Below are 25,900 nucleotides of genomic sequence, written 5' to 3' on the forward strand. Positions count from 1 at the left end.
TTCCATCCTCTTCTCTGTTCTTCCACCATCTTCCACAAATTTTACATCTGTCAATTGGTAATTGGTAATCTTATTACCGTTCGTAATGTTTCCAGGGTGGTTTAATTGGGTTGGGATGTGTTTTGATATTTGCTACCTTGTGATGATTTCTATAGTATCGTCGATGTATTCATATGCCATCCTACTGTTAACAGTATAGTACTTGTAATAGAATAATCGATTTTTTTATCCTACGCTACGCTCTGTAGTCCATAGTCTGTTCTGTACCTGTAAAAAAATGGAGAACGAAATTTCTTTGGTGGCACTGATGTTTGCCTCAGGGCTCAGGCAGCGTGGCAACTCGATGACCAATCTCTAAGGTTATCGATAAGGAATGCCGAAAACAGATTGAGAGGCCTGAGGCGTACACTCTCCAGAGTAGTTACACTTGTAGGGTAGGGTCCCTGCATGCATTCCAGTAGCAGCATTCATTTATACTCATTTATACTAATCTATAAGTTTTGGAACTTGAAAAGAAATATCACTTAGGTAGAGAATGCTTTCCTGGTGGGGAGTTGGATCACTTAATATCGGACCCTGCCAAAAACCCTACTTTAGTTCCTGTACTTGCGTGACAGCAATGGATCTATCCCACTTGATACTCGATCTCCAGATCACTCACAGAAACTGGGAATATCAGGCCGTAATCAATTGCTTATACTCATCTAGTAAAAATCTAATACTATACCCCAGCTCCCATATATTTCTATCTACAATCACTCCCAGATACTGCAATCGCGTGGACCCAACCTCGATAGCAGTCCCCCAAATGCGGGTCAAACTAGAACCAGAACGGCAGTTGACCACACAACTTCCTTCTTCAGCAAAGCTACTAACTAACTAGTTCGTCAACTTATATCGCTGATTCACCTCTACAAATATCTACTCCAATCCCTCCACCCCCTCCTCCTTCTTTAATTTCCTCAGTACTACACTCTCAACAATGGAATCAGATCCCGGATTCATCGCCGCCCTCGAAGAGGCCAAAAAGGGCTATGCGGAGGGCGGGGTTCCTATCGGCGCGGCCTTGGTAGCAAAGGACGGCACAATTCTCGGCCGTGGTCATAATATGCGTGTTCAGAAGGGTAGCGCAACGCTGCATGTAAGTCAATGAAAGCCTTTTTTGTTTGTTTGTTTTCCATCCATTATGCGAGTCGTTGCGATTATACCTGGAAGAAAATGGCATGTGCTCACGGTTCCCAGGCCGAAATGTCTGCTCTAGAGAACTCGGGTCGTCTGCCTGCCTCGGCTTACGAAGGCGCTACCATGTATACCACCCTGTCGCCTTGTGATATGTGCACAGGGGCTTGCATCCTCTACAAAGTGAAGCGGGTGGTTGTTGGCGAGAACAAGAACTTCATGGGTGGGGAAGAGTATTTGCTGAACCGGGGTAAGGAAGTCGTGGTTTTGGATAACAAGGAATGCAAGGAATTGATGGAGAAGTTTATCAAGGAGAAGCCGGAGCTCTGGTGAGTAATGTTTGTTTCTTCTTTTTGTCTGACTGACTCATACACTGCGTGAAATTTCTTTTCATAACCCAATCCATACCCATACCCTTGTGCGATCTTTTTTAGCCGTTCTACCGCATCCAAGCATACCATACTGACCACAATAATATATGAACACAGGAATGAGGATATCGCTGTCTAATGCTCGAATATATCATCATAACCATGCCCGGCTCAGAGGTTGTGATATACATGTACATAGTTCCAATTCAGATAAATACCAAATATAGCCGATTCTAAGCTGTCAGACGGTGGATTTCTTCAAAGAAGAACTTCAGGTCATCTGGTTTCACAAACGGAGTTACACCTAAAATCCATAGTTAGCTTTCATACCCCAAGAAGCCCACAGAGGAAATAAGTTTACCGTGGCCCAAGTTAGCAATCCAACCTTGCTTTCCGCCCTTGAATCCCTGCACCATATTCTCCACAACAGCTGTAATAGCCTCCCGGCCTCCGTACAAGACTCCAGGATCAGCATTTCCTTGGATCGTCACCCTGCCATTGGCAATGCGCATAGCCTCGGCAGGATCATGCAGCCAGTCCAAACCAACAACATTATACCCGGATTCGCACAGATCCTCAAGAGCATACCAAGCGCCCTTGGCAAAGACCGTCATGGGCACAGGCTCCAAACCCATTTCCGTCAGCCTCTTTGGCAGATGTGCCGAAATATATCGCAAATAGGGAAGCGAAAACGACTTAAAAGACGCCGGAGACAACTCTCCAGCCCACGAGTCAAACACCTGAACCAGCTGCGCGCCCGCAGCAACCTGCAGAGCCAGATACTCCACACAAATCTCGGCAATCTTCTGCAGCATAGCCTGAGACTCCTTGGGGTACTTGTACACCCACGTCTTGGACTGCACAATCTTGCTACCCCCGCCTTCAACCATATAGCAGAGCAGAGTCCACGGTGCTCCGCAGAAGCCAATCAAGGGAACCCGGCCCTTTAGCTTTTTCCGGGTGAGTGTAATCGCCTTGTAGACGTAGTCCAGCTCGGCCTTAACGTCTACCTCGCGCTGCATGATCTTCTCGTACTGTCCGTCGTCGGGCGACTTGAGCGGCTCGGGGAAATGCGGGCCCTTCTTGTCGACCATCTCCACCTGCATCCCCATGGCCTGTGGGATCACTAGGATATCAGAGAAGATGATGGCGGCATCGATGAGGCCGTCGTACCGGTCAATAGGTTGGATGGTGATTTCTGATGCAACTTCGGGATCACGGCAGCATTCGAAAAAGTCGCGGTTGCCCTTCGCTTCGTGGTATTCCGGAAGGTAGCGGCCGGCTGTAACGAGTTCAAGATGAGTCAGCTCACATAATACCTCCAAGGCTGTATAGAAAAAAAAAAAGAGAGAGGGATATATAGGAAACGGAGTCAAAGGAGAACGAAAGAGTGGGCGGTTGCTGTACCCTGTCGCATAACCCATATTGGCGGGCGTTGCACATTCTCGCCTAGGATTAGGGTTAGTTCGATTGGTAATTCCAGTGACATTTAGAGATCAGAATTACCCCGAGCGGCTCTCAACAGTAGATCATTCTTCAATGGCTCAAATCGTTGCTGCATTTTGATAGATAATCGTGGGGGTTGCAAGAGAGGGGAACTTGGGAGCTTGAGTTCCGGAATGATAATTCGTCTCTCCGCTGGGTGCCTCAGGCCGCTAATCCGCCCCGCCATCATACCATTTCACATTATTTTCGATGCGTACAGTTACAAGTTCATTACATACAATATGGAGCTTAGGAATATGGAAGGTGAGCAATTGAATATTCAGAAAATAGTGTATTGAGTCACAGAACTAAGTACAGGATCCTCCGCATCCACCTCTTCGTATCTGAGTTCAAAAGAACCTAGAACAAATAAGAAATTCAATTCCTACTGCCTCTTCGCTACGACTACGCGTGTCGATTCTGAGATACACTCTAAAAGCATACGAGACCCAAGCCACCTGAAACCTGTTAGCAGTTGCAAAGAGAACAGATTGAGTGAAGAAAAAAGCAGATGAGTAGTGAGGCGTCAGTAAAAAATTAGAGTGTTGTTGTTGCTGTTTTTAATCTTCAGCGACACCGCAAAGGTGTTTCCGAGTTAAAAAATATCATCATTCGCCGGGGCCAGGATAATGGGGGCTAAACAAAAAAGGAAACGAAAGAAGAAAAACGCATACCTTGGTAAGTCAGAAAGAATATGAAACGTTTCTACGTTCATATCCTACTGGAAATCCGAAAGCCAAACTCAATTCACGATGATATCCATTTTGATTTTACCCCCAACCGTTGTGATTGGTTAGTAAAAAATATCTAATACATGGCAGTCGTATCCTGTGCAACAACACAAGATGTTTAGTCGAAGAGACCGAAGCCCATGTCGTCATCAGACTCCTCCTCAGGCTCCTCAGGAGCAGCAGCAGGAGCAGCCTCAGCAGCACCACCGGCGGCAGCAGCGGCAGCAGGAGCAGCAGAAGCGTAGGCGTCAGGGTTGGCGATACGGTCCTTGAGCTCCTCAATCTCAGGCCAGCTGTACTCGGTCTCAACGGCAATAGCCAGAACCTTCTTGTAGCTGTTAAGGACGGAGTGGATAACAGAAGGAAGGGTGGGGTAGTTGGCAGCCAGAGAGATGGTAGTGATGGCGTTGATGGCGCTGCTGAAGGCCTCGAGAAGCTGGGACTCCTCAATGTCGAGAACGCTAACGGGGAAGGTCTGGCCGTTGTCGTAGACCTGAACGATGGCCATACCATAGGTGAAGGGGGAGATGTTGAGCATGTTGAGCAGGGTGGCCTCGGAAGGTCCGACCTTGGCGCCCTCCTCAACGAGCTTCAAGTCGGTGGTAATTTCAATGGTACCACGAGCAATCTTGGTGGGGACACCGAGAGCCTGGAAGAAAGAGGTCTTACCGGGTTCCATACCAGTGTTACCAGCAGGGATCCAGACGTCGACAGGGGCGACGGCACCAGCACGAGCAGGGGCAGCGACACGGTTGGCAAGGATCTTCTCCTTGACAGCCTTGAGGTCGCTGTTGGTGAAGATGAAACCAACGTTGCCTGATCAATTCAAGTCAGCCAATGCTGAGTATTTCCAGGAGAAAAAAAATTTTCATTTCACGTACCCTTGACGAAAGGCAGAAGACGCTCGTACTCGGGGTTGTCGTTGATGAAGCCCTTCAGAGCACGGCGAACCTAGAGAAAACCCAGTCAATGACATCCAGAAATAATTCAAGAGTGTGAATAACTTACCATGGTGTTCTTGCCCATCAGGACGACAGCCTCACCACGGAGACTCACACGAATCTCGTGCATCTGCTGAGAGCTGACATTGTCGACACCGACGATGAACACAGTCTTGTATTCATCGAGCAGGTTCTTAAGCTTCTCGAAGTAAGCGGCCTTGGTAGCTGACTTGCCCCCCATTTCTCCTTATTTCGGTGAAGATAGGATGTTTAAGGGCAAGGGAATTGTCGTGAGATTTAAAGTGTTGTCCGAACGGAATCGATTCGAGACGTTGGAGCTGGAAAGATTTGTGCGTTCGCGATTTTCTTTTCGTTGTGGCTCCGCTCGCTAGCCGATCACGTGAGCTCCGCCCAAGCACTTCTTCCGACTCGGGTATGTGGAGAGAGCTGTATACGGGCAAATTTGGGAGACTCGGTGTGATAGTTATTATACCTGGGTGATAAAGGAAAAGCTGTGAGGTCAGGTCTTGGACTATTTTTTTTTTTCTTGATCTGTTCCCCCGAGGTTCCTTCAAGTCAAGTCAATTCCTGCCACCAAGGCTTTTTCCCGCATCCAACATGGCTGAAAACTTCCAGCTCCCATTCCAGTGCTTCCAATTCGTGAAGACAAAGGATGGAAACTCTAGAAATGTGCTTGTAGCATCTGCGGGGCCCAAAATTTACTCCTATGCCGCGGAGTCTGGACAGCGACTGGCCGTGTGGCCAGAGGATACACCACCTGCTAAGGCTGGATCTAATCTCGAAACTGAAGGACCTCCCGAAAAAAGGAGAAAGGTCGATCCGTCTTCAGGCGAGACAACAGGCGGTGCGCCTAAAAAGCAGGCGGCTTGCTGGTCAAACATCCCCATCTTGACCTCCACCCCAGATGGGGAGTATGTGGTTGCGCTCACCGCGGAAGACAAATGCATCCGTGTCTTCCAGATCACAGGAAATGGCTCTTTCCAGCAATTAAGTGCAAGGTAACCTAGAATTAATACTGGAAGGTGTCTTTTAAAAGCAGGAGTACTAATGTGTCTAAATAGGGTAATGCCAAAGCGGGCGTGTGCCATTACCTTCACGAATAAAAATGACATCCTTTGCGGTGATAAGTTCGGGGACGTCTATTCTCTCCCTTTAATTCCAAGCGCTGAGCCTCGCATCTCAAAAGCCTCAAGCCAAGTGAGACAAGGTGCTGGTGCCACCCCACTCACCGTGCACACTCAGCGGAACTTGAAATCCCTGGAAATGCAAATCCGCCAAAGGAGCAACAAGCAAGTTGTGGACGAACCGACGTTCGCACACGAATTGCTTCTCGGCCATGTCTCTCTTCTTACCGATGTAGCATTTGTCTCTCTTCCCTCTCGGGATCCGTCATCCTCACGGAAGCGCACATACATCCTCTCTGCAGACAGGGACGAACACATCCGCGTCTCTCGTGGTCCTCCCCAAGCACACGTTATCGAGAATTACTGCCTAGGACACACCTCATTCATCAGCAAGCTTTGCGTTCCCGAATGGGCCCCCGAGTATCTCATCTCCGGTGGAGGCGATCCTTTTCTTTTCGTCTGGAACTGGACTCAGGGCCAAATTCTCCACAAAATCCCACTTGTCGAGCAAACTCCGGATGCAAAGGACATCGCTGTCTCCGGTATTTGGGCATTGCCGTCGTCCATCCAAGCACGTGTCATTCTCGTCGCCCTCGAGGGGTAAGTCTAGTCTCGCTCTTCCCCCGAGATCCGTTCAGCAAACTAACCATTCCCACAGTCGTGCTGAACTTCTATGCTTCACCCTCGAAGCCAACGGCTCACTAACCGCGCAAGAACCCATCAAGGTCTCCGGCAACGTTCTCAACCTCCAAACTGTCGAGGGAAGCGGCGCCGTCCTTGTCTCTGTCGATACCATTCACGAACCCGGGTCAACACAGGAGTGGAGATCCCATTCTCCCTCCCCGTCCGCTCTGCTCGAAGCATTCCGACCCAAGCCGGGCGCAGAAAAGGTAGAATGGGAGTCAGTCACCGACACTATGGTTAGGACTATTAATTCTACAGGGACATCGACCATATCGGTGGATGCGGGAGAAAAGGAGAAGAAGGAGTTAAACAACTCTTTGTATAGCTGGGAGAATCTTCGAAAGAAGCAGTACGGAGACGCAGATGATGAATAGAATGGGCCACTGTAATTTAAAACTTGGGGTTTTTTTTTTTTTTTTTTTTTTTTTTGTTCTTAAGCGGTGTATATATTGGAGACTTATATAAAAGGTTTATTTTGCTACAACCTTCAATAAATAGGTGTCTATATATATATATATATATATAATTGTTTTGTAAACTCATCAAAACAACCTCAAGTTATAGTAACACGCGAATTAATAGTCCCCATAACGCTCATATTGTTCAAATGATCATGGTATAGTGGAATAAAGAACACACAATAAGAAAAGAAACCTCCATCGCTGAAACATATACACTAGAATCCCTCACTCCACCCCCTTAAAAACAATCAACCGTCATCCCCACTCCTCCCAAATCTCCCTCCAAAGCCCAAGTCGCGACGGAAGAACTTGCCAATATTCTTCAGATTTTCATTTAAATTCGAGCCTACATCTCCAGCCTGGCTTTGGACCTGCCCGATAGGTCCAGGTGTACTAGATGGGCTCAGCGAAGCAGACAGTGAGCCTGTTCCTGCTCCTGCTGCTGCTGCTGCTCCTCCCCCGGCAGCGGCGCCGGGGTTTGTGGCTGTTGACGAGGAGCTCATGGGCGTACCTAGTCTATCGACGCCATCCTTTGCGGCAGATATGATGGCGTTCCCGAGCATGGAGGCGTCAAAACGCGAGGGAAGGTTCGAGGCGCCGATCGATGCGGCGGCAGAGGTGCTCAGGTTTCCGAGTCCTAAGCCCTGGGAGACGGTGGCTGACGAGGGGGCGGAAGTTGTCTGTAGACTGGCTAGCATGGGATTACTCTGTTGGAGGTTTGAGGCATAGCGGTCGGAGGTGCGGTGAACCTGGAAGAGTTCGACCAGGTGGTTCTGCTCTTGTCGACTGCGGATGCCCTTGAGATCGAGGATTTTGCGGAAATTCGTGTTGCTACTGTCCGCAATGTGGATCAGGTAGGCTTGGACGAGCGCTTCGGGGGGTGATGGTTGCACCTGAAGGGTCTTTAGCAAGGCTTCGATTTTGGCGAAGCTGTTGTTGACGCGTTTCACGAAACCTGCGGGAGCGGGGGCGGGGAGGAGCGATGAGAGGCCGGTTTTGAGGGTGTATGCATCTAGAAGCATCTATAATTATTACAATTAGTTCTGTGACCCTATCGTAAAGATATGGAAGGGTGACATACTTGTTCCGCACCCGTCTCTGAAACAGGCTTGCATTGAAAGATATTCTGGAGAAAAAGATTCGACACCAGCTCCACTAGGTGGTCTGCGAATGCTCTTGCGTATTGTTGCTTGTGAATCAATTGCAGAATTCCAGAGGATTTAGTGTTGGTTTTGGTTAAGACCTCCCCAACGTATGAACTCTGGTCACTCACAGCCTCCAGGCGACTCCAAGGCATGTTGCGCATCTCTCGCCAGCAGGGCTCCAGCTCAACCTCAACTTTACGCACAAGTCCACGAACAGCAGCAGAGGCAATGCCCATGAAAGAATCCGCTTGGCTTTGCAGGTCTACCGTTTGCTTCAGGTTTTTATCCAGCCGGCCTTTGATCTTCTCCTCGAGTTGGTTGCAGGTGGTGTAACAGTAATCGGCTGTGTTGAGGACAGCAATGAAGTCTTCTCGGGATGTCACCCCTAACGGACTGTGGACAGTGGGCCGATCGCTGATGTAGTAAAGAAGGACTTGTTGTGCGTAGTGGTCAAGATACTTGGTGAAAACTTTGGATAGGTCTACGAGGCTTCCACCAGTGGAGAGCTTCGCGCATTGCTGCAGGGCATGTCTATAGAAAGTGAATAGCTCGGTAGAAGAGGGAATAACGGCATTGGAGTCGAATTCCTCATCTATAGGCTTCAATGGCTGTTGTCGATACTTCGGAATAAGCGTCGCGAGCTGCCTATCCTGGGCTTCCACCCAGACACTCAAGTAGGGCTCAAAGGCCTCCGAGATGGCCTGGCCGAATACAGGTGCTTCTGCCGAAGTGAAAGTGTCAGTAGACGGCCGCGAGGGGCTAACGAAGCGTCGCTCAAGCGAGTGCTCAAAGTCGAGCGTCTCCTGCAAACACGACAGTAACAGGTTGACATCAATCGTCTGGCCACTCCGCACAGAGCGGGACAGAATTCCCTTGAAATCATCTCTAGTCCCCTCGCAAAATACATTCGCCAAGATTTCATCTACTCTCCACGATGGCGGAAAGATAGCCGCGTATTCCTCATCATAAATTCGCAAAATCCGTCGAAACCACGAATATCTCCGAGAGATATTATCGAGAGACCCGGCCTCCTCATTGTTCCTGAATACTTGGCGGTACTCGCGAAGCTGGAAATTGCAATACCAAGTCACTATCCTTGACCTTGCGTGTTCCCCAAGCGCATCCATAACCTGGCAGCCCTCCAAAAGCGCGGTCTTCCTCTGGCCCACCTCACCCTTGGCAAAGGCGAGCTCAAAGTCCTCACAGATCTGCTCCAGGAGCTCCCGCTGTATATCTGCTACATTCCGGCTGAGTAACGCGATTTGGTCTATCGATCGGTACGACTTGAAGTGTGCCATCAGCTGGATCACTGCCTGCAGCAGCTGGGCACAGTCCCGGTACTGCCGCGTGCGGCTGAGGACACGTAGTTGATCGTACGCGGTGGTCAACATCTGTAATCTCTTCAAGGCCGTCATAGACTGGGTCAGGTTCTTCTTCGCATTGTCCAGCTGCTTGATGTCCGCGGTCATCTCCGTGATGGACTGCTCCGTCTTGGACGCGCGGTCGCGCACATCGTCAATCTTCTTGAACAGCTCTGTCAGATCGGCCTTGGCAGCCTGGATGCGCTCGACGCTCTCAGCATTAGATGTGACCTGGTCCTCTACCAGTGCGCCGATCTCGTTGTCCAGCTCATCTTCGTAGTCACGCAGCTGTTGGAATACGTCGGAGACGGACGAGAGGGTAGAGGGGTGGGAGAAGATGGCATTTAGGTGGTCGATTGGATCATAGTCCGCTAATTATTTTGCCCAGCATATGATTAGCAAGTCTCCCTGGTGCTACCAGCGTTAAAACTTAGCCCACTCACCTGTGTCCAAAGGGTCGAGGGGCGCCGCTCCGTTGGGAGGCATTTGGCCGGTGTGGTGTGTGGTGATGGTGGCGGGCATTCCATTAGTTCTTAGGCATCAAAGCAAGGTTCATGCTGCAGACCCGACCAGAGAGCTTGCGCCGACTGAGCATATAAAGTGCGGGTAAATAACAATAGAGGGAAAAAGAACACGCACGAGGGTCGAGAATGGAGCTGGGGCTTGTGCCGATAGTTAATAATAGGCCGACACCTGTCTCGCTGCGGAAAGTTGGCGGGAACTTAGCGATGGGCAACACAGGATGTCGGGAGCCTCTAGCGCACGTCAAGTCAGCAGAGTCTAGAAGTGCATTCTTGAGAGTCATTGTGTTATAATCGAGAAAAGGATGTATTTTATCCCTAACCTAACTGGGGGTTCAAAATGTGATAGATCTCGCTAAAGAGGGTTGAAAATTAATTTGTTGAAGGGATTTGCCTATTCGCGTGTACTACATCCCAATGGCTAACTGCTACAAAAGTATTCAACTGCAGTCTGGTCTGGATGGTATAAATCAAGTTGAGTCAACTCCAGTTTGGGTCAATTCTTCCGCCCTTTCTCTATAGACATAATCGTCGTGGTTCTTTATAATACAATAATATATCGGGAATAATAGGAGAAACCTGTAGCAACCATTCGCCTCAGCCATGCAACCGTCAAATAAACCATAGTACAGCAAACAAGTAAACAAAGCAATCGGAATCCTCCTTGCAAATCCAGTAGTGTGGTGGTGTTTCATAGTTGTAGAGTTTGTTTCCAACGTTAGACGCTGGTTCCTGGAAGAAAAGCGTCGGGAGGTAACTGTCCCTGAGTCTATGAAAAATGGTGAGCAAAATATCACACTGAATTGGAGGTTATCCAAATAACATACCTTCAACTCCTCAAAGTTCTTCAGGGCAGCTTCCATATTCCAGCCGTTTCCTGAGAGTGCCATCTCGGAGAATTGCAGCGTCATCATCGTCTTGGCACTTAGCTGCATCACCAACTGCTCCTGTTGGACCTGCGCATCGGGTTTTCCAGGAGCTGGCATGCCGTACCCGTCAGCACCAGGTGCACCTACTGCAGTTGCAGCTACCACGGGCTGGGCAGCAGCGGCTGGCTGTATTTCTGGTTGCCATGCTTCGTGGCCACCATAAGCTCGCAGACAGAGCACGTCGTTGATAACCCTAATACCTCCTACTCCTCCACCGGGTCCAAGAATAAAGGTTCTGTCAAAGCTTCGGGTTTCGACCTTCCCAGAGTTGTCTTCTTCGAACTTCCCATGCACCATGATAAGGAACCCCCCTATCCCGGTTGAGCTTTGGCCCGCCATATCAGGCAACCCTGGGATCGGGTAGCATTCAATGAGCCATTCCTCGGGGCGGGTCGCAATATCGGGATGCCTGGTCTGGGGAAGGGTGGTCCACAGTTCGCGGATTTTGTCGGCGCCCACGTAGGTGCGGGACATTCGTGCGGGTAGGTGACTGATCTTCAGAAGATTTCGGCTTTTCTTAAGATACGGATCCCAAGGAGCTGGTTCAGTTTGGAGTGCTCTTGGGGCCGAGGTGTTGACATTTAGTGAAAATGTGGAGTTGCTGTCGTAAAAGCCGCCGAGGAGTTCGGCGCGGTTAGCGTCAAAACCAGTGAAAAAGGCTCGAATGAAGTTCTCCGCGATTTGGGATTCATCTTGGAAATGTGGCGCTAGAATGGGGATCGGCGTTTTCTTTTGGGCAGCCACTTCCTCTTCAGTGCGTACTTGGGTGTTATTGAGAGTCCTGAGCTCGGGATACCACTTGAGCATGGTATCCTTGAACGTGGGATCGGTACAGAAAGGATTGCCAGTGAGGTCAAGGAATGTCAATTTTCGGAACTTCCATCGCCATGCCATCATGGCCTGGGCATCCTTAAAGTTGTTGTTGGATAAGTCTAGATTTTTCAGATCGGGAAATGTCTGAGCAAGGGTTGTAACAACAGCAATATTAGCGAGCTGGTTATCTGCAAGGCTGACACTTTCGACCGCCTCACGTCGTGCCTTTACATCGTCGAAGTTCAACTCCCACACCTTCATCAGGGCGGGGAAGAACTTCGATTCTGTGGAACTCGTCCCGAAAATCCCCATCGCGACTAGATCCGGGTCACTCCCTAACTTAGAGAGATCGAGTAGCTTGGATTGTTCGTAGTATCGTTTCGACAGGATCGCTGTCATTTTCGATTTTGTGTCGGCAGTAGACGGAGAAGTGCCATTCGGCGTCCGCATTTGTTGATCTACCACCAACGCGCCCAGGGACTGGTCGTATTTTTCGATCGTCAGAGGGGCGCCTGCAAAACTAAAGCCATTGAGTTGAAGCATCCTATCTAACAATTCCGGTCGGATAGACGCAATGAGAGCGTCTCCTTCAACCCGCGACTAATGAACGTTAGCAAGGCATAAGAGACCTTGAAACCGCAGTCATCCAAAGGAACAAACGCCAAAAGAAACCCCCGAGGCATCCGCCGATCGTCGTTCTGGAGGTACCATCCCTAAAAACGAGAACACACCGGAGAGGTTGACGCTGGTAATTTCATGTCGATGACCGCCAGTTATAGTGTTGTGTTGCACATACCTTTGAAATTCTTGCGCGTGGGCCAGCTTTCGAGTCGGGCGAAGTCAGTTTTTTCTCGAGAAAGGTAATCAGGCTTTCAAGACCGCCATCGCGGTTTGATGCGGCTTTGCTCTGTTTCCATCCACGAACGATAACCTGTTCCAGGCCCCCGCCGCGGCCGCCTTGTCGGATATTGGCTTGTGAACTGGTGTTGCTGGAGAGAGCCTTTTGAATAGCGTTGATAGTTCTATCGCGCGTTGGGGCCCTCGTTCCAGAGGGAGCAGGGCGACCGGAATCTCCACGAGACCTCTTCCCACGCCCGGCACCTGCGTCCATAGCCAGGTCGCCATCTCGATCAACCCTTGTCGGAGCACCCCGCTTGCGGATGCCCCCACGGTCCGAAACACCCGAACGGCCTCGCGAAGCTTTACCGTTCTTCATGTTGATCCCGAAGACAGTAGATAGCTGGAAGGGAAAGGTGGGTGTGGTGTTATTAGGAAATGTTTCACAAGTCACTTCCTTGCGGGTTGCGTCGTTCGGAGGAAAACAAAGCGCGGGCAGTGCGCCTGGGTGGTTCAAATGAGTTCGATCAGCATGTATCGAAGGAGGGAGAGAAATTTAATTTCGATAGATAGACAAAGAAGAGTGTCTCAAAGATTGTGTGTTCAACAAAGGCCAGATCAAGAATGACAAACCTTGATCGAGCTCGAGGCGCGAGAAACAAAGCGAGTCAAAAAGCAGAAGAAACAAAAAGCAGAAAAAGTGACGTCCACCAAAAGCAATTCTGCAGGCAGCAAAGTCACATGATTAGGCGTTGCCGAAAAAATGGGGCTGAATATCACGTGACCCAGATCCAGGCACAGGGCTGTGGGGCCCGAATCCAACCAATCACAGGCTGCGGTCTGTCCTTTGGGGAGATCCGGTAATACCAATACGGACCAGGCGTTGCAATAGGTGGAATAGATTACACGTTACGTGTTCCGATCACTTCTCCTCTCGGCCCAGAGACAAAGATACGATCTGCCATACTTGGAGTCTTGCGCAAACTACAGGACAGCTTGTTCGCAAGGCCAGGCGCCCCAAGAGAAACCTGGGTTACGCGAAATTGACTGTGGGTGTCACTCTGTCCTCTGCGATCTTTCAGGCTAGAGTGAGTCCGCTATTTCCCAGGTTGGCGGTTTTCTTTTGTTTTGTTCTACCTCTGTCCTCACAGGATAGCTGTCCATTGACTTGTCGGGTACCTTCAGCTAACAGTCAGTTCCCCTCTCTAGATATTCTTCCTGGAGGCCTAGCTGGCCATCTGATTGCTCTTGGGATCATACCCGCATGATTACCATTCGATTGACGCCATGCCGGCCAAATCTCGATTTACAAGGCTAGACGCCTTCGCTAAGACGGTCGACGAGGCACGTATCCGTACTACGTCCGGTGGTGTCATTACAATAGCCTCGCTCCTTGTTATTCTGTGGCTTGTTTGGGGAGAATGGGCAGAGTACAGGCGTGTTGTGGTTTTGCCAGAATTGGTGGTCGATAAGTCAAGAGGTATGATACATCATGAAGAAAGCCTGCGGGGACGGTATAGAGGGACTGTCGGCTAATTTCAACTACTTCTCCTTATTCAGGAGAGAAGATGGAGATTCACTTGAACATCACATTCCCACGACTTCCCTGCGAGCTTACAACCCTTGATGTGATGGACGTTTCGGGCGAACAGCAAGTTGGCGTCGCACATGGTGTGAACAAGGTGCGCCTGGCGCCAGCCTCGGAAGGAGGTCGTGTTATTGACGTCCAGTCTTTGGAACTGTGAGTACCGGCGCTCGTATTCTGGCAGGGGATGAGTTACTGATCCATCCTGCACTTAGCCACTCCAAACAAGAAGCAGCTAAGCACCTTGATCCCGATTATTGTGGTGAATGTGGCGGCGCACAACCCCCACCCAATGCTGTCAAGCCAGGGTGCTGTAACACTTGCGACGAGGTCCGGGAAGCCTACGCACAGAAGCAGTGGGCATTCGGAAAAGGTGCCAACATCGAACAATGCGAACGCGAGGGCTATGTGCAACGAATTGACGCCCAGCGTCGCGAGGGATGCCGTGTGGAAGGTGTTATCCGGGTGAATAAAGTGGTTGGAAACTTCCACATTGCGCCAGGCCGTAGCTTTTCTAGCGAGAACCTCCATGTTCACGATCTCGCCAGCTACATAGAGGTAGACATGCCCGCCTCCGACAAGCACACCATGACCCATATCATCCACCAGCTTCGTTTTGGACCCCAACTTCCCGACGAACTCTCCGATCGCTGGCAATGGACCGACCATCACCATACGAACCCCCTGGACAGCACCAGCCAAGAAACCGACGAACCCGGCTACAACTTCATGTATTTTATCAAAGTGGTTTCAACCTCGTACCTGCCTCTTGGCTGGGATCCTCTGCACTCCACAGCCCTGCACAGCGCATCCGACAACACCCCTCTCGGGGCACACGGACTTAACCAGGGTTCTCAAGGTAGTATCGAGACGCACCAGTACTCTGTGACCTCGCATAAGCGCTCCCTGATGGGCGGAGATGCCTCCGACGAGGGCCACAAGGAGCGCATCCACGCCTCCAACGGCCTCCCTGGCGTCTTCTTCAACTACGATATCTCCCCTATGAAAGTCATCAATCGCGAAGCCAGCCCCAAGACATTTACCAGTTTTTTGACCGGTGTCTGCGCAATCATCGGTGGCACTCTGACCGTGGCCGCAGCCGTGGACCGTACCTTTTACGAGGGCGTCAACAGAGTCCGAAAGCTACACTCCAACTAGGTGGTAGACATGGGCCTTCCTTCCTTCCTTCCTTTTCTATGCTAAAATATACGAAGTTTGACGTGAACACTCCCCCCTATCATAAAGAACTTTGCATAAATAAAATTAAACTAAAAACAGGCCGAAAAAATCAGCAACAGATGGAACCATCCCCGATGACTTACTTGCACCTAGCATTGAAGGGGGGGGGGGGGGGGGGGGGGATGTAGGATTGGGTTTGGCAGTCCAGGCGTTTTGGCTTGCATTTCATTTTCTTGTGTTCTGTAGACTTTGCTCTGGTTTCTTGTTTAGCAAATATATTTGTTAGTTTATTCATTCTGGCGCATATAATGCATTCATTACCTTATAGGTATCTATCAACGGATGCAGTCTACGTCTCGCTCTTGATTGATGTACTCCAGACACAGCCTCAGGCTTTGCATATTGTAGCACAATTAGGTAGTCTAGAACTCCTCCTGCTTCCCTCATCATCACCTAAAATTCAGTCAATAATATTTATACGCTTAACGAGGACGATGGAAAATTAAGCCTGAACATATGTACTGGTTGATTCGATGCTAGGGTATATTCGGGGGGGAGCTCAGTCTGGTACTTGTCCTACCAAGCTTAGCATGACATGGCATGGCATGACATCTACGAATACTGGGATATGCAGGAGGGAAATGAAAAAAAAAAAAAAAAGAACATAATGAAAAAGTATGTGGGGTATAGAGAGAATCCTTGCTAATGGTGAGTGAAACTTTCCCAACAACAATAACACGAACAACAATACACACGATTCCGCCCACAAGGGACATGTGCTCATATTCAAGATGAGAATACTGCCAATCTGTAAATAAAGTACCTCAGCGCCGGTCCGATTCTCAGAACTCCATCTGACGTGCAAAGTACCGGCCGTAATAAAAGATGAGTAAAGAACACAAGATTAAACAAGGAAGACAGCATGAAATGAGGGAATTTTAGAAATCCAGGTCTAAAATGCATGAGAGTTAAGATGAAAGCAGAAGTAAGGAGAGATGGGGCGCAAGATCGTGAAAACTCGAAAGAAGAGAAGACGGAAGTAAATATAGAAAATTGAGAGATAGGTATAAAGGAGGGACGGGGGTGGAAATTAGTAATGCATACTAGCATTACCGAAGTAACCAGGATGCTGCTGCTGGTTGGGTTGATTTGGCTGGTATCCTGGGGTCATTGGCAGCGGTTGCACCGGGTACTGACTATACCAGGACGGACGTCGAGGTTCTTCGGGTCGGTATGATTGGTTGAGAGCATCCCACGTACGACTCGCTGTGGGCATATTGTAAATACTACCCTGTCCAGCTTGGACGCCGTATGAGTGGATTTGAGGGGTAAGCTGCTGTTGTTGCCAGTGATGCTGACGCTGAGCAATCGCGTGCTGTACCATTTGATTTGACATGCCCTCTTTGATCATTTGCTTCTCCTGCTCTCGAGCGTCAATTGCCCCAACCAAACCCATAGGGTTCACCGGGGCTGGGGTCTTCTTGTTCTCGCTGGACAAATTGAAAAACGAGGAGCCGGTCATGCGAGCCACATGCTCCTGTTCCCGAGCAGAGAGGTGACTGGAGATATCGTTAATCATGCTGCTAGCACCCCGAGACCGGGGCCGAGGATGGATATCCCGATTCATGCTCGTTTGTGACTGCGACCTTGTATGCGCCATCCAGTCCGCGGACAAAGGTCGAGCAGGCGGAGGCGTTGTTGCCGTAGCTCCGGAAGGAGACCGATGATGAATATGAACTTGGGGGCTGTGGGCTGCGCGTTGCTGCACGAATTGCTCTGGCGTGAGACTACCGGGGGTAACTGGGCGCGGAGCAGCCATACCTGGCTGCCACAACACACTTCGGCGGTACTCATTCCCACTTGGTGATCTGGAGTGGGTGCGGTCCATCTGACTCGTAGGGTCGGCGAACTGCTGCTTTTCCGTTGCATCCGACTTGGTTCTTTGGTGATCAAACTTCTTCAACGTGTCCGATGTACTGGGACGTCCTGTAGTAGGCAGGTATGTCAACGTCGGTCCGAAATCCACAGTTGGAATGTCCGAGTTCTGCTGCGACTCCTTTTGAAGCGAGTAATGTGCATCGCCGATGACTACGTCTTTCTGGTCCAGAGCACCCACAGTTTTCATGACCCCCATCCTAGGCTTAGGAATTGATTTGACCGAGTTCTTGCTGTAGATGGAACCACCAGTGCTGGCGTAGTCGGGAGAAGTGGTAGAATCGTCATCATAGACACTCTCCTCCTCCTGATGCGTTGCTTTGATGGGCGAGAGAAAGGAAGGGTGAACAATACCAACCATGTTGAAGGCATCTTCATCAACGGTATGGCGTAAATCGTCATAGCTGGGTTCCGCTACAGGAGGCTGCGAGACCGGCTTGCGCTTGACCGCTTTGGTAGTATCGATGAGAAGGCTTTGTGTACTAAGTCGATTCGCCCGAGGAGAGGGCGAAGCAAGCGGGGCAGAGTTATGTTCCGGCCCATTAAGACTTTGTTCCTGAGCTATCGCCGTCTGGTCTCTCGAGCTAGGGCGCATGTCGGACAGGTCGGGACCATGAGAAGCCATGTGCGGTAGCTCTTCCAGGGCCGAGAGCTGCGTATCACTGTGGCCAGCAGATTCAGCAATCAGGTTCATCTTGCCGGAAGCTGCAGCAAGTTGTGCGAGGGTAGCATTGGACATGCGGTTAGTAGCCTTCCGCATATCTGGCGAGGGCTCTGGCCGAGTAGAAGGCATCTCTCTAGCATTATGAGTGAAAGCAGGAGGCGGCGCTACCGAGGATGGAGGCAAAGCAGACACCGAGAGTTGTCCAACTGCTACTTCCTCGGGCCTGATCTCGGTTTCGGGATCGGAATTTTGTTTCCAACCTTCTTCCGAGCTGGTACGGTCATTGGAACTCAGCATGCTAGGGCTTTCTTTCGGGTTTCGGGTTAGATCGTGAGCTGAAGATGACGGAGTGCTTTCGATCGCGGAGCTGAGGAGGCTTCTAGGCGCAAATCCGGCCGTGTCAGAAGCGCTCCTGGCATGATGATGTGCCTGCGCAAATGCTTCGTCCTCGGGCACCTGCCGGACTATGGCGTCCACAGACTGGTTGAAAGAAGGTAGGTATTCTGGGAATGGTTCTTTGCGCTTGATGGAATCAACACGCACGTTGCTGTAACGGCTTGGCATACTAGCTCGAAATCGAGCCTTGCTAGCCGACATACTGCTTGTTCTACTGCCGGCATTTGCCATTCGGTTTGCCGTAGCCTCTTTAAGCTTCTTTCTCCATTCCGCCTCGCTCCAATTCTGAGATCCGGGACTTTGGATTTCATTGGCAATGTCCATAATCTCCAGGTAGTCATAACGGTCTTGATCAGGAAAGGCGAACATGATACTTTTGATGTGATTCACAGCAGCGATGAGGCGGGTGGGGCGTCCGTAAAGATTGAAGGTGTCGAAAGTCGGCACCAAAAATCGAAGCATGATCTCGAATCCGCTAACAGCCGGGTGAGCCTCAGGCATAACGAAGACAAATCCCTCCGTCTTAGCTTCCGATTGCGCGTGCATAATGAAGTTTCCTTCGATTTTTACCAATGTCGATTGGTCTATCAGTGCTTTCGATTGGGGATAGATGGCATAAGCAGAGTATGCATCGGTAATGGTGGCAATGGGCTTGACTTTCTTGGTCTTCTTCGTTTCGTAGAACTTGATGTCTCCGATGACGAGTTTTGGTGCACGATCATAGGCGGACTTCTTCTTCATGGACTTCTTCGTTTTTTGGAGCTCCTTTTCATCCGGAGGGGTTATCACGAACCAGCACCGTCTCCATGGAGTTCCTGCTCCGAATCGCACTCGGGCCCAGTCTTGGTGTTTAAATCTATTACGTTCAAGAATTGCCCCGATGCCGTTCAGCGTCTTGCCTTTTCCCGCAATAATTGAGCCGGTATACGCCTCATATAGCGAGGTATGCTCGAACATAGCTAAGCGAATGGCGGCCGTCCACTGCGTTAAAGAGTCGAGTGACTCAAAATGTAGGAGATATCGGTTTTGGCCGGCTGAAGAAATGCTCAGGACGTTCTGCAGAGACTGTGCACCTGTTTGGTTTTGTGTTGGAAGCGTTTCGATCTAGATTAAATTGTCATTATATCTATTCCACCGCTAACTAGGGTTAGTTCCTTGGTAAAGCTTACCATTTGAATCGAGGCATCCGTAAGGTTGATAAATGTTGGAGGAACCTCAAAGCCATCACCTGCTGCGTCCAGCGCAGCGGCATCCCATAGCGAAAGCACCGTTCCGATAAGTTGAGCATAACATTCCATCCATTGTCGATCAATCGCGGGTCGACCATCTACAAACCGTCAATTACCCGGTTTTTGATCTTGCAATGCCAAAAAAAAAAAAAAAAAAAAACTTACTATTGTCCAAGTCATTCAACTTCAAGAAATATCCTTCATAGTACAGTTTGTTTGTGTGGCTATTTAGGTAGGTAAAAATCGGCTGGAGTTCAGCAGGAGTATCATGTTCTAGAGCCATAAACGGAGGGTTGCTGGAAAACACCGTTGAAGCTGGCCGCGGCGACAAACGCCGCTCCGCCTTTGTCGGAGAGCCATCGAGTGGTAAAGGAGTTTCTGGAGAAGGCGTTTGGAACCTTGATGGGGGACTGTACGACGCAGATGCTGCTCGTTGTTTGTTATCGGGGCTTGTCTTACGGGAACTTCCACCGAAGGACGATAGGAGCGATAACACTAGCCGCAACGCAAGGGATGTCAGCCGCCATTAATTCCGGCGGTCTCTAGACTCTCCAAAAGAGCCAAAATTTTTGCTTGTGGGAGGTAACTCACCACGAGAGCGAACCATGGCGACGGAACCTTCACTAGGGTGTCAAGGTGTGGAGAGCGATAAGAAGACCGGCTTCTAGGAGAATAAGGAATCTCGAGGAGGTTCAAAAAAAAAAAAAGAAAAGAAAAGAAAAGAAAAGAAAAGAAAAGGGGGGATAAAGGGGGGAAAAGAGTGAAGGTGGTAACGAGAGGAGGAGGGGATTGATTCTATTGCGCAGGTACAGCGACGAGCAAGTGTCAGGACCCGCCAAGACTAGGTATAGGTATGAAAGGGTGATTCCATGGAGGTTCTGCGCAGACGGCGATCGAGAATTGAAAAGAAAAGAGGTGTAGAGGGAAGAGCGAGTGACGATGAGATAGAGAGACAGAGAGACGGTAGATGAGAGAGTTGAATTGGTTGACGGATATAAGCGCCTGACTTTCAAATTGGCGTCACTTGGACACGAAGTCAGTGCCTCAGCCTGTGGAGGAATGACCACGGAGGGAAGAGATGGGAAGTTCAGAAAAGAAATGTAGGAAAGGGAAAGGAGAGAACGGGAGAATAGTAATAGTGTTAGTAGTGAGTTAGTTGGTCGAGGAGAGGAAAGAGGACGAATAATCCGAACAGAGAGAGAAAGGAAGAAAAGGGAGGGAGAGGAGCATCAGAGTGAGGTGAGACGGGTGAAGATGATTGATTATTCGCAGCCACAGGAAACCCGCCAGAGAAAGCCGTGGGTCTGGGCCTGATGTGGGAGCGTAACCGTTTTTACTAACTTTACAGTGCTCAGGAGTCAATTACTGGATACCTAGCTAGTTAATTAGTTAGTTAAGTAGTAGATACTAGATAGTTACTGTGTCTATTCACAGTCCTCCATACCAGGGTAGAAAACCAGGAGACTGTGAATAAAACTGTACAAACTACTTTTCCCCTCCCCGCCCCAGTGGCTTAGCAATACAATCAATAATAATACATCCATGACTATATAGATAATATTATATACTCTCGTGTGGCTCAGAACGAGGTGTCTCACTCCAGACTTTTTAGATGGATCGACGGGGATCAAAGACACTTACTTGCAGGCACACCGATTCGATTGTGTACGAAATACGAATACTGAAGGATTATTAGTTGGGAATTTAACTTACTTAGACTCATATATATAGTTTAGTAGTAGTACCGTACCACCTAAGGTTTGTATTATTCCAGACGGAGTACGGAGATCTCAAGAATTTAGAGGTCAGGATGCTGCCATCCAAATATAGTAACACACGTCCTGCATGTCTTACGGAGGAGGTATCTTGAGCCCCCTTTCTTATTGTATTTCCCTTCTTTCCAGTTTCCGTGTGGACGGAAACATGAAATGAGAATTACTGCCAAGCACTGCGAAACTCTTTGATTCCTCCAGTTTGAGCCTTTTAAAAGGGGTCTCCATCTAGGAGTACCGTGCTAACCCGAGTGGCCGCTAGGATGGAGCCATTATTGTATTAGAGACGAATAGTTTCTGCCTTCATCCACCACATGAAGACCTGGACAATGTTACTGCCTGATGTGCCATATGGAAGTACTCCATTTCCCTTCTCCTTTTACCTTCTGTTGATACGAACCCGACACATGAGTGGTGATGGCTAACCAAAGTAGCCTTCGGTATCGTTTACCCGTTCTGTTTTACTCGTAACCTCCCATTAATTGTGGCTCAACCCACGTAAGTGCTTTATAATTCCTCTCCGGAGTCAATTCACTACAACAGTAATTCACTACTAATCTACTCTGTAGGGAAATAAACCATTAACATCCCAGAGAAATCCCACGAGTCAGACCACTTCTTCAATCCTTTGAACATGCACTATCTAAAAATACTACTATTGGTCTCTGCAGTCTGAACCATGGAGCCAGAATCCTTTTGACGCGCAACCCCCAGAGCGATCCCTACTGGAAGAAGCTCCCCAAAGCTGCAAATATGACCTCAGCAATGCACCAATTCAAGTTTATTTTTCTTGGTATTGTTGGTCAAGAAGAAGAAAAAAAAAAAAAAAAGAGAAATCGTAAGACCAATAATTCTATCGCTTAGAATTTGTCAAGCATTACCGCCTTTTCAAACACACGTTGAGTCTTTCTCTTCCGATATTAATACCCTATTTATTACTGACAGCATACTGTCCCGAATTCTTAGTCCCACGATCAAATGTTTCACCTTCATGCAGTTGAATTAAGATTTACTCCTTGATCCTCACAGCCTCCATGCATGACAGGGAAGAATATTTTGGGCAGAAAATCCATAAAAAAAAACACGCTGGCAGGATTCATGGTGATGGGTCGCTCCGCCACTTGTTCAGGGCCTCCATGTCTAGGGCAGCCAATAATTATTGTGTACAGTCAGATTAAGGCTCACTATGGTGCCAAATACGAGGTGCGGAAGCGGCATCCTTCTGTTAAGCTTGGGGTACACCTGAGCAATTGTGATCTTGCTTGCTCTCCAGAAATTATATCATTTGTATCATTTATACAGATTACCCACACAGATTCTCAAATGCGTACAATATTTATAATATCACCCTATTCCTACCTAGCCACTTGATATGTACTTGAAGTTTACAGAAACCCCATCCTGGCACAATGTGGGGATATCGATGATCATCAACAACAAGCATTTGAAACCGCCACGCCCAAAATATCCTCCAGCTGAAATGATCCCTCATTCGGATTCCCGCTCGATCAAAGCTACCAATGGTACGGATTCAGGGTCCACTACTCGGTATACTACTCGGTCTTGTTATCCTCTATTATGGAAATGTACTCCAGGGTACTCCAGGGTACTCCAGATCTGCAAATAGGTGAAATCTTGATATCTCTAGTGATATATCCTGATACTTTTTGATGTCCATGTACTAGCCATGGTAGCATTAACTATTCATCTACAACGATTTAATCATAACTTGAGATTCTACGTGTCTCCAGTCTCGGAAATTTCTCCCGCGTTGATATAGTGTACTTCTGTACTTCTTCAAGAATACTGAAGAATCTGCCCAGCTATACAACAACACCCGATAAATCATATAATATGAAGGTTGACCATAGTCCTGCTTAGATCGAGCATTGCCCAGCCTAATAAGTGAGCCCTATGTCTGGTCTTATTAAATATAACGGATTTATATTCAATCTCTATAGTACTTTCCTTGTGGCTATGATCTCCTGGAGTTTTCCTCCCATCTGTCAAAGGTTTCTCGTCGTGCCAAATTCTATGATGTCGTTGATTTCCTGCTAGGCACCGATCAGTCATTCACTATCGTTGCATTCATTCATTTATCTACCTAGGTATTCACTATCATTATACTATTATGCCCCTCTTGATTTATGGCTTCTTCTTCCTGCCCACCTCTAGCTTTGGTTCCTCCTCCTGGCAACTCTCCTCATCTCCCTACCGCACCTCCTCCCATCACCATTACTCGCTTCCCCTTCTAGTAGCCAATATTTCAACTGTGCTGTAAGATTCAACAGATGCTTTGTCAAGGGCAGCACAACAATTCCTTAGTGTTTTCTATCCCTTCCTGTTTCTTTCTTCTCTGGTTTTGCTTTGTCTCTTATCTTTGGCTTTGAACCAACACAAAGACCTTCGAGCATACAGAGTTGTCTCCAACCCCCCTCTACCTACTATGGACATATTCAACTTTTCTCCCGGTATCCCCGAGGAGTCTCCCCAGGAGCCTCCCAAGGGAAAACCTGTTGGTCCAGTTGATATTCCTTTCGATGACTTTGATACCGGCTATGCCATGGCAGAGGAAAAAGCTGAGCAGATTAATGCGGCAGAGAATGAGAGACTTGATGAACTCATGGCCAAATTCACCAAGGGCTTCGATCCCGGCACCTATGCCAAAGAGATCAGGGCTTCTCTCCCGAAACTGGTGACCAATCTTGCGCCAGGTTCATACAATCATCTTCTGGCTCTCGTCTTCGAGACCTATGACAGATTCCAGTCTCTTCAGATTGATATGGAAGCCTGGCTCCAACACCGGTACCAGCGTGCTAAGATTGCCCGACCCAGCAACATATGCATTACTGACGAGACCCTTTTCGCCCTTGAGGTTGAAATGCTTAGAAAGCTGCTGGAGCCTATTCGTGAGGGAAGCAACAAGGATGTTTTTTGGCTCAGCACCAGACGGGCGGCTCCTACTTGGGCATGCGAGCAGCTGGAGGAGTCTGCCAAAGTGATTGAGGTGTTCAAGACTGATATTTGTTCGGCATTGAAGTCGCCAGATACGACGAGTAAGTTAGCGCGAACTCCATTTCCAAAATGTTTACTAATCTAGCGACATCTAGGAACCATTTATATCAACCTTCCCGTTTCAGTGAAACGCACCGCAATCATCAGTATTAAGCAGTCTCGGTTGGACGCATGCAAGGAAAGCCTTTCATGGGATAAATACACCGGCTCCGACCTTGAGATGACCGCGTTCTACCAGCTCTATAAGTCTTACGTTTCAACAAACGACCCTGCCAGAGCTCGTGCCTCTGGATGGCTCCCTCCACTTTGCCCTCAGACTCCCCGCTCGTCAGCCCCAGAAGCGCAGGAAGGGGACTTGGCTAAATGGCCTGCTTCGGAACCTACTGAAAATATCCATGAACTCCTGCTCAAGACGGCATTGTGGCTGGGCGTGGCCAGGGGACTAGCAGCGGTCCATCTGTTTTGTGATGTAGCTAGGCTCTTCGCACTTACCGGCCCCCCGGCGGAGGTGACGGATGAACACCTTTGCTTCTTGCAGAACCTGACCCATCTGCGATCTGAAGGAACTCGGGCTTTTCTTTCGCCTCCTCTCCCTTGTGACGCCACGACCTTGCCCACGCGCAACATGGATTACTTTGCGGACGTCCAGAGATCGGGCCATAGGCTCATGACAGGCCTCATGGACAATATGACTTTGAATTGGAAGGATGGTTCTACCAAATTCAATCTTTCCAGCCCTCCTCGCAATCGCCGTTCCCGCCAGAGAGAGATGCAGCAGCTTGCGCAGACTTTTGTCGTCCCTCGAATTGTCGTCGAGGCTCCGTCTACCCCCGAAGACGATTCTGAGAGAAACGGGCAAGTGGCAGTTTCCTTCCATTCCGAAGCTTGATTGTGTTGCTAACCGTTTCTTGTGTTATTCGTTATAGACCAGTGGATGAGCTTGATATCCTGGGATTCTCACCGGATAAGACATCCGCGGTCTCCAGGAGCAAAAGCATCTAATCACTCGGCATAACCCCAGCTACCATTGTTTTGAGTAAAACAGTCTCGAGAACTTCTACCTGGTCTCTCTCTGTCTTGTCTTGGAGAATCAATATGTCCGCCCAGTCGAATTCAGATTTACGCAACAGTCATCCCGACGCAAATAATCTTTCAGCACGATACACATGATACTTAGTACTTAATAATCCGACTTGAAAAAAAAACAACAATAACGACAAAAAAAAAAAATTTCAATTCAATTCAACACAGTAGGGAAAACATTGTACATTTGGGTGGTTTTGCGCGGACATTTTCACTTTCGGATAGGCTTCTGGGTCCCTTGGTATGAAATCTCTCTCTTTTCTTGTCGTATGCATGCACGCAAAGCACAATCTCCTCTCAATTTTCTTTTCTTTTCTTTTCTTTTCTTTCCAATCCCCATGGTCTGCACTGGAACTCCTTATCTACCACAACCAGGTAGGTAGTAAAGGCTGATGCCGCTCCAGACCCATGGGGTATTTGTTTCTGGCGGATGTCTGAA

At 48.9% G+C, this 25,900-nt stretch overlaps 9 protein-coding genes across 9 annotated transcripts; 4 read left to right on the forward strand and 5 right to left on the reverse strand.

Moving 5' to 3' along the window:
* The first annotated feature begins 729 nt into the window (after positions 1 to 729).
* On the forward strand, positions 730 to 1,797 carry P175DRAFT_0499882 (cytosine deaminase). The gene is made up of 3 exons (XM_040896833.1): positions 730 to 1,141; positions 1,243 to 1,508; positions 1,668 to 1,797. The coding sequence occupies exons 1-3, from the start codon at positions 983 to 985 to the stop codon at positions 1,687 to 1,689; spliced, it is 447 nt and encodes a 148-aa protein (XP_040754736.1). The 5' UTR covers positions 730 to 982; the 3' UTR covers positions 1,690 to 1,797.
* P175DRAFT_0499883 (uroporphyrinogen decarboxylase HEM12) lies at positions 1,492 to 3,126 on the reverse strand. Its single transcript, XM_040896834.1, has 4 exons — positions 3,057 to 3,126; positions 2,958 to 2,999; positions 1,912 to 2,832; positions 1,492 to 1,854 (listed from the first exon to the last, which is right to left on the reverse strand). Exons 1-4 carry the CDS (start codon positions 3,109 to 3,111, stop codon positions 1,784 to 1,786), a joined length of 1,089 nt encoding a protein of 362 aa, XP_040754737.1. The 5' UTR covers positions 3,112 to 3,126; the 3' UTR covers positions 1,492 to 1,783.
* A 364-nt stretch (positions 3,127 to 3,490) lies between these two features.
* Positions 3,491 to 4,997, reverse strand: P175DRAFT_0555989 (60S ribosomal protein uL10). Its single transcript, XM_040900661.1, has 3 exons — positions 4,775 to 4,997; positions 4,648 to 4,717; positions 3,491 to 4,582 (listed from the first exon to the last, which is right to left on the reverse strand). The coding sequence occupies exons 1-3, from the start codon at positions 4,946 to 4,948 to the stop codon at positions 3,885 to 3,887; spliced, it is 942 nt and encodes a 313-aa protein (XP_040754738.1). The 5' UTR covers positions 4,949 to 4,997; the 3' UTR covers positions 3,491 to 3,884.
* Positions 4,998 to 5,168: 171 nt separating this feature from the next.
* Positions 5,169 to 6,937, forward strand: trm82 (putative tRNA methyltransferase). Its single transcript, XM_040900662.1, has 3 exons — positions 5,169 to 5,726; positions 5,790 to 6,452; positions 6,511 to 6,937. Exons 1-3 carry the CDS (start codon positions 5,326 to 5,328, stop codon positions 6,908 to 6,910), a joined length of 1,464 nt encoding a protein of 487 aa, XP_040754739.1. The 5' UTR covers positions 5,169 to 5,325; the 3' UTR covers positions 6,911 to 6,937.
* A 55-nt stretch (positions 6,938 to 6,992) lies between these two features.
* On the reverse strand, positions 6,993 to 10,166 carry P175DRAFT_0455017 (putative GARP complex subunit Vps53). The gene is made up of 3 exons (XM_040894589.1): positions 9,947 to 10,166; positions 8,079 to 9,874; positions 6,993 to 8,019 (listed from the first exon to the last, which is right to left on the reverse strand). The coding sequence occupies exons 1-3, from the start codon at positions 10,023 to 10,025 to the stop codon at positions 7,246 to 7,248; spliced, it is 2,649 nt and encodes an 882-aa protein (XP_040754740.1). The 5' UTR covers positions 10,026 to 10,166; the 3' UTR covers positions 6,993 to 7,245.
* Positions 10,167 to 10,482: 316 nt separating this feature from the next.
* Positions 10,483 to 13,268, reverse strand: P175DRAFT_0522368 (mRNA export factor mexA). The gene is made up of 3 exons (XM_040899255.1): positions 12,563 to 13,268; positions 10,852 to 12,366; positions 10,483 to 10,793 (listed from the first exon to the last, which is right to left on the reverse strand). The coding sequence occupies exons 1-3, from the start codon at positions 12,980 to 12,982 to the stop codon at positions 10,743 to 10,745; spliced, it is 1,986 nt and encodes a 661-aa protein (XP_040754741.1). The 5' UTR covers positions 12,983 to 13,268; the 3' UTR covers positions 10,483 to 10,742.
* A 326-nt stretch (positions 13,269 to 13,594) lies between these two features.
* On the forward strand, positions 13,595 to 15,521 carry P175DRAFT_0555993 (retrograde cargo receptor ERV46). The gene is made up of 4 exons (XM_040900663.1): positions 13,595 to 13,711; positions 13,813 to 14,083; positions 14,164 to 14,344; positions 14,404 to 15,521. The coding sequence occupies exons 2-4, from the start codon at positions 13,891 to 13,893 to the stop codon at positions 15,344 to 15,346; spliced, it is 1,317 nt and encodes a 438-aa protein (XP_040754742.1). The 5' UTR covers positions 13,595 to 13,711; positions 13,813 to 13,890; the 3' UTR covers positions 15,347 to 15,521.
* Positions 15,522 to 16,457: 936 nt separating this feature from the next.
* On the reverse strand, positions 16,458 to 19,874 carry P175DRAFT_0432556 (PH domain protein; the record flags this gene model as incomplete). Its single annotated transcript, XM_040893546.1, has 3 exons — positions 16,458 to 19,466; positions 19,532 to 19,689; positions 19,757 to 19,874. The coding sequence occupies 3 exons, from the start codon at positions 19,872 to 19,874 to the stop codon at positions 16,458 to 16,460; spliced, it is 3,285 nt and encodes a 1,094-aa protein (XP_040754743.1).
* A 3,935-nt stretch (positions 19,875 to 23,809) lies between these two features.
* On the forward strand, positions 23,810 to 25,267 carry P175DRAFT_0530459 (uncharacterized protein; the record flags this gene model as incomplete). Its single annotated transcript, XM_040899792.1, has 2 exons — positions 23,810 to 24,419; positions 24,474 to 25,267. 2 exons carry the CDS (start codon positions 23,810 to 23,812, stop codon positions 25,265 to 25,267), a joined length of 1,404 nt encoding a protein of 467 aa, XP_040754744.1.
* Positions 25,268 to 25,900: the final 633 nt, after the last annotated feature.

This window comes from Aspergillus ochraceoroseus (assembly GCF_002846915.1).
Source record: "Aspergillus ochraceoroseus IBT 24754 chromosome Unknown P175scaffold_2, whole genome shotgun sequence".
Classification (NCBI taxonomy): Eukaryota; Fungi; Ascomycota; class Eurotiomycetes; order Eurotiales; family Aspergillaceae; genus Aspergillus; species Aspergillus ochraceoroseus.

Excerpts from the sequence above, each read along its gene's own strand:
- P175DRAFT_0499882 (XM_040896833.1), top strand. The coding sequence starts at position 983 with ATGGAATCAGATCCCGGATTCATCGCCGCCCTCGAAGAGGCCAAAAAG. Across the intron at positions 1,142-1,242 it reads AGGGTAGCGCAACGCTGCAT|GCCGAAATGTCTGCTCTAGA; the intron begins GTAAGTCAATGA and ends CACGGTTCCCAG. Across the intron at positions 1,509-1,667 it reads AAGGAGAAGCCGGAGCTCTG|GAATGAGGATATCGCTGTCT; the intron begins GTGAGTAATGTT and ends ATATGAACACAG.
- P175DRAFT_0499883 (XM_040896834.1), bottom strand. The coding sequence starts at position 3,111 with ATGCAGCAACGATTTGAGCCATTGAAGAATGATCTACTGTTGAGAGCC. Across the intron at positions 2,833-2,957 it reads AATATGGGTTATGCGACAGG|CCGGCCGCTACCTTCCGGAA; the intron begins GTACAGCAACCG and ends AACTCGTTACAG. Across the intron at positions 1,855-1,911 it reads GATTGCTAACTTGGGCCACG|GTGTAACTCCGTTTGTGAAA; the intron begins GTAAACTTATTT and ends TATGGATTTTAG.
- P175DRAFT_0555989 (XM_040900661.1), bottom strand. The coding sequence starts at position 4,948 with ATGGGGGGCAAGTCAGCTACCAAGGCCGCTTACTTCGAGAAGCTTAAG. Across the intron at positions 4,718-4,774 it reads TGATGGGCAAGAACACCATG|GTTCGCCGTGCTCTGAAGGG; the intron begins GTAAGTTATTCA and ends GGTTTTCTCTAG. Across the intron at positions 4,583-4,647 it reads TCTTCTGCCTTTCGTCAAGG|GCAACGTTGGTTTCATCTTC; the intron begins GTACGTGAAATG and ends TGAATTGATCAG.
- trm82 (XM_040900662.1), top strand. The coding sequence starts at position 5,326 with ATGGCTGAAAACTTCCAGCTCCCATTCCAGTGCTTCCAATTCGTGAAG. Across the intron at positions 5,727-5,789 it reads TTCCAGCAATTAAGTGCAAG|GGTAATGCCAAAGCGGGCGT; the intron begins GTAACCTAGAAT and ends GTGTCTAAATAG. Across the intron at positions 6,453-6,510 it reads ATTCTCGTCGCCCTCGAGGG|TCGTGCTGAACTTCTATGCT; the intron begins GTAAGTCTAGTC and ends CCATTCCCACAG.
- P175DRAFT_0455017 (XM_040894589.1), bottom strand. The coding sequence starts at position 10,025 with ATGCCCGCCACCATCACCACACACCACACCGGCCAAATGCCTCCCAAC. Across the intron at positions 9,875-9,946 it reads CCTCGACCCTTTGGACACAG|CGGACTATGATCCAATCGAC; the intron begins GTGAGTGGGCTA and ends CAAAATAATTAG. Across the intron at positions 8,020-8,078 it reads CAGAGACGGGTGCGGAACAA|ATGCTTCTAGATGCATACAC; the intron begins GTATGTCACCCT and ends TAATAATTATAG.
- P175DRAFT_0522368 (XM_040899255.1), bottom strand. The coding sequence starts at position 12,982 with ATGAAGAACGGTAAAGCTTCGCGAGGCCGTTCGGGTGTTTCGGACCGT. Across the intron at positions 12,367-12,562 it reads CACGCGCAAGAATTTCAAAG|TCGCGGGTTGAAGGAGACGC; the intron begins GTATGTGCAACA and ends AACGTTCATTAG. Across the intron at positions 10,794-10,851 it reads AGAACTTTGAGGAGTTGAAG|ACTCAGGGACAGTTACCTCC; the intron begins GTATGTTATTTG and ends CATTTTTCATAG.
- P175DRAFT_0555993 (XM_040900663.1), top strand. The coding sequence starts at position 13,891 with ATGCCGGCCAAATCTCGATTTACAAGGCTAGACGCCTTCGCTAAGACG. Across the intron at positions 14,084-14,163 it reads GGTGGTCGATAAGTCAAGAG|GAGAGAAGATGGAGATTCAC; the intron begins GTATGATACATC and ends CTCCTTATTCAG. Across the intron at positions 14,345-14,403 it reads GACGTCCAGTCTTTGGAACT|CCACTCCAAACAAGAAGCAG; the intron begins GTGAGTACCGGC and ends TCCTGCACTTAG.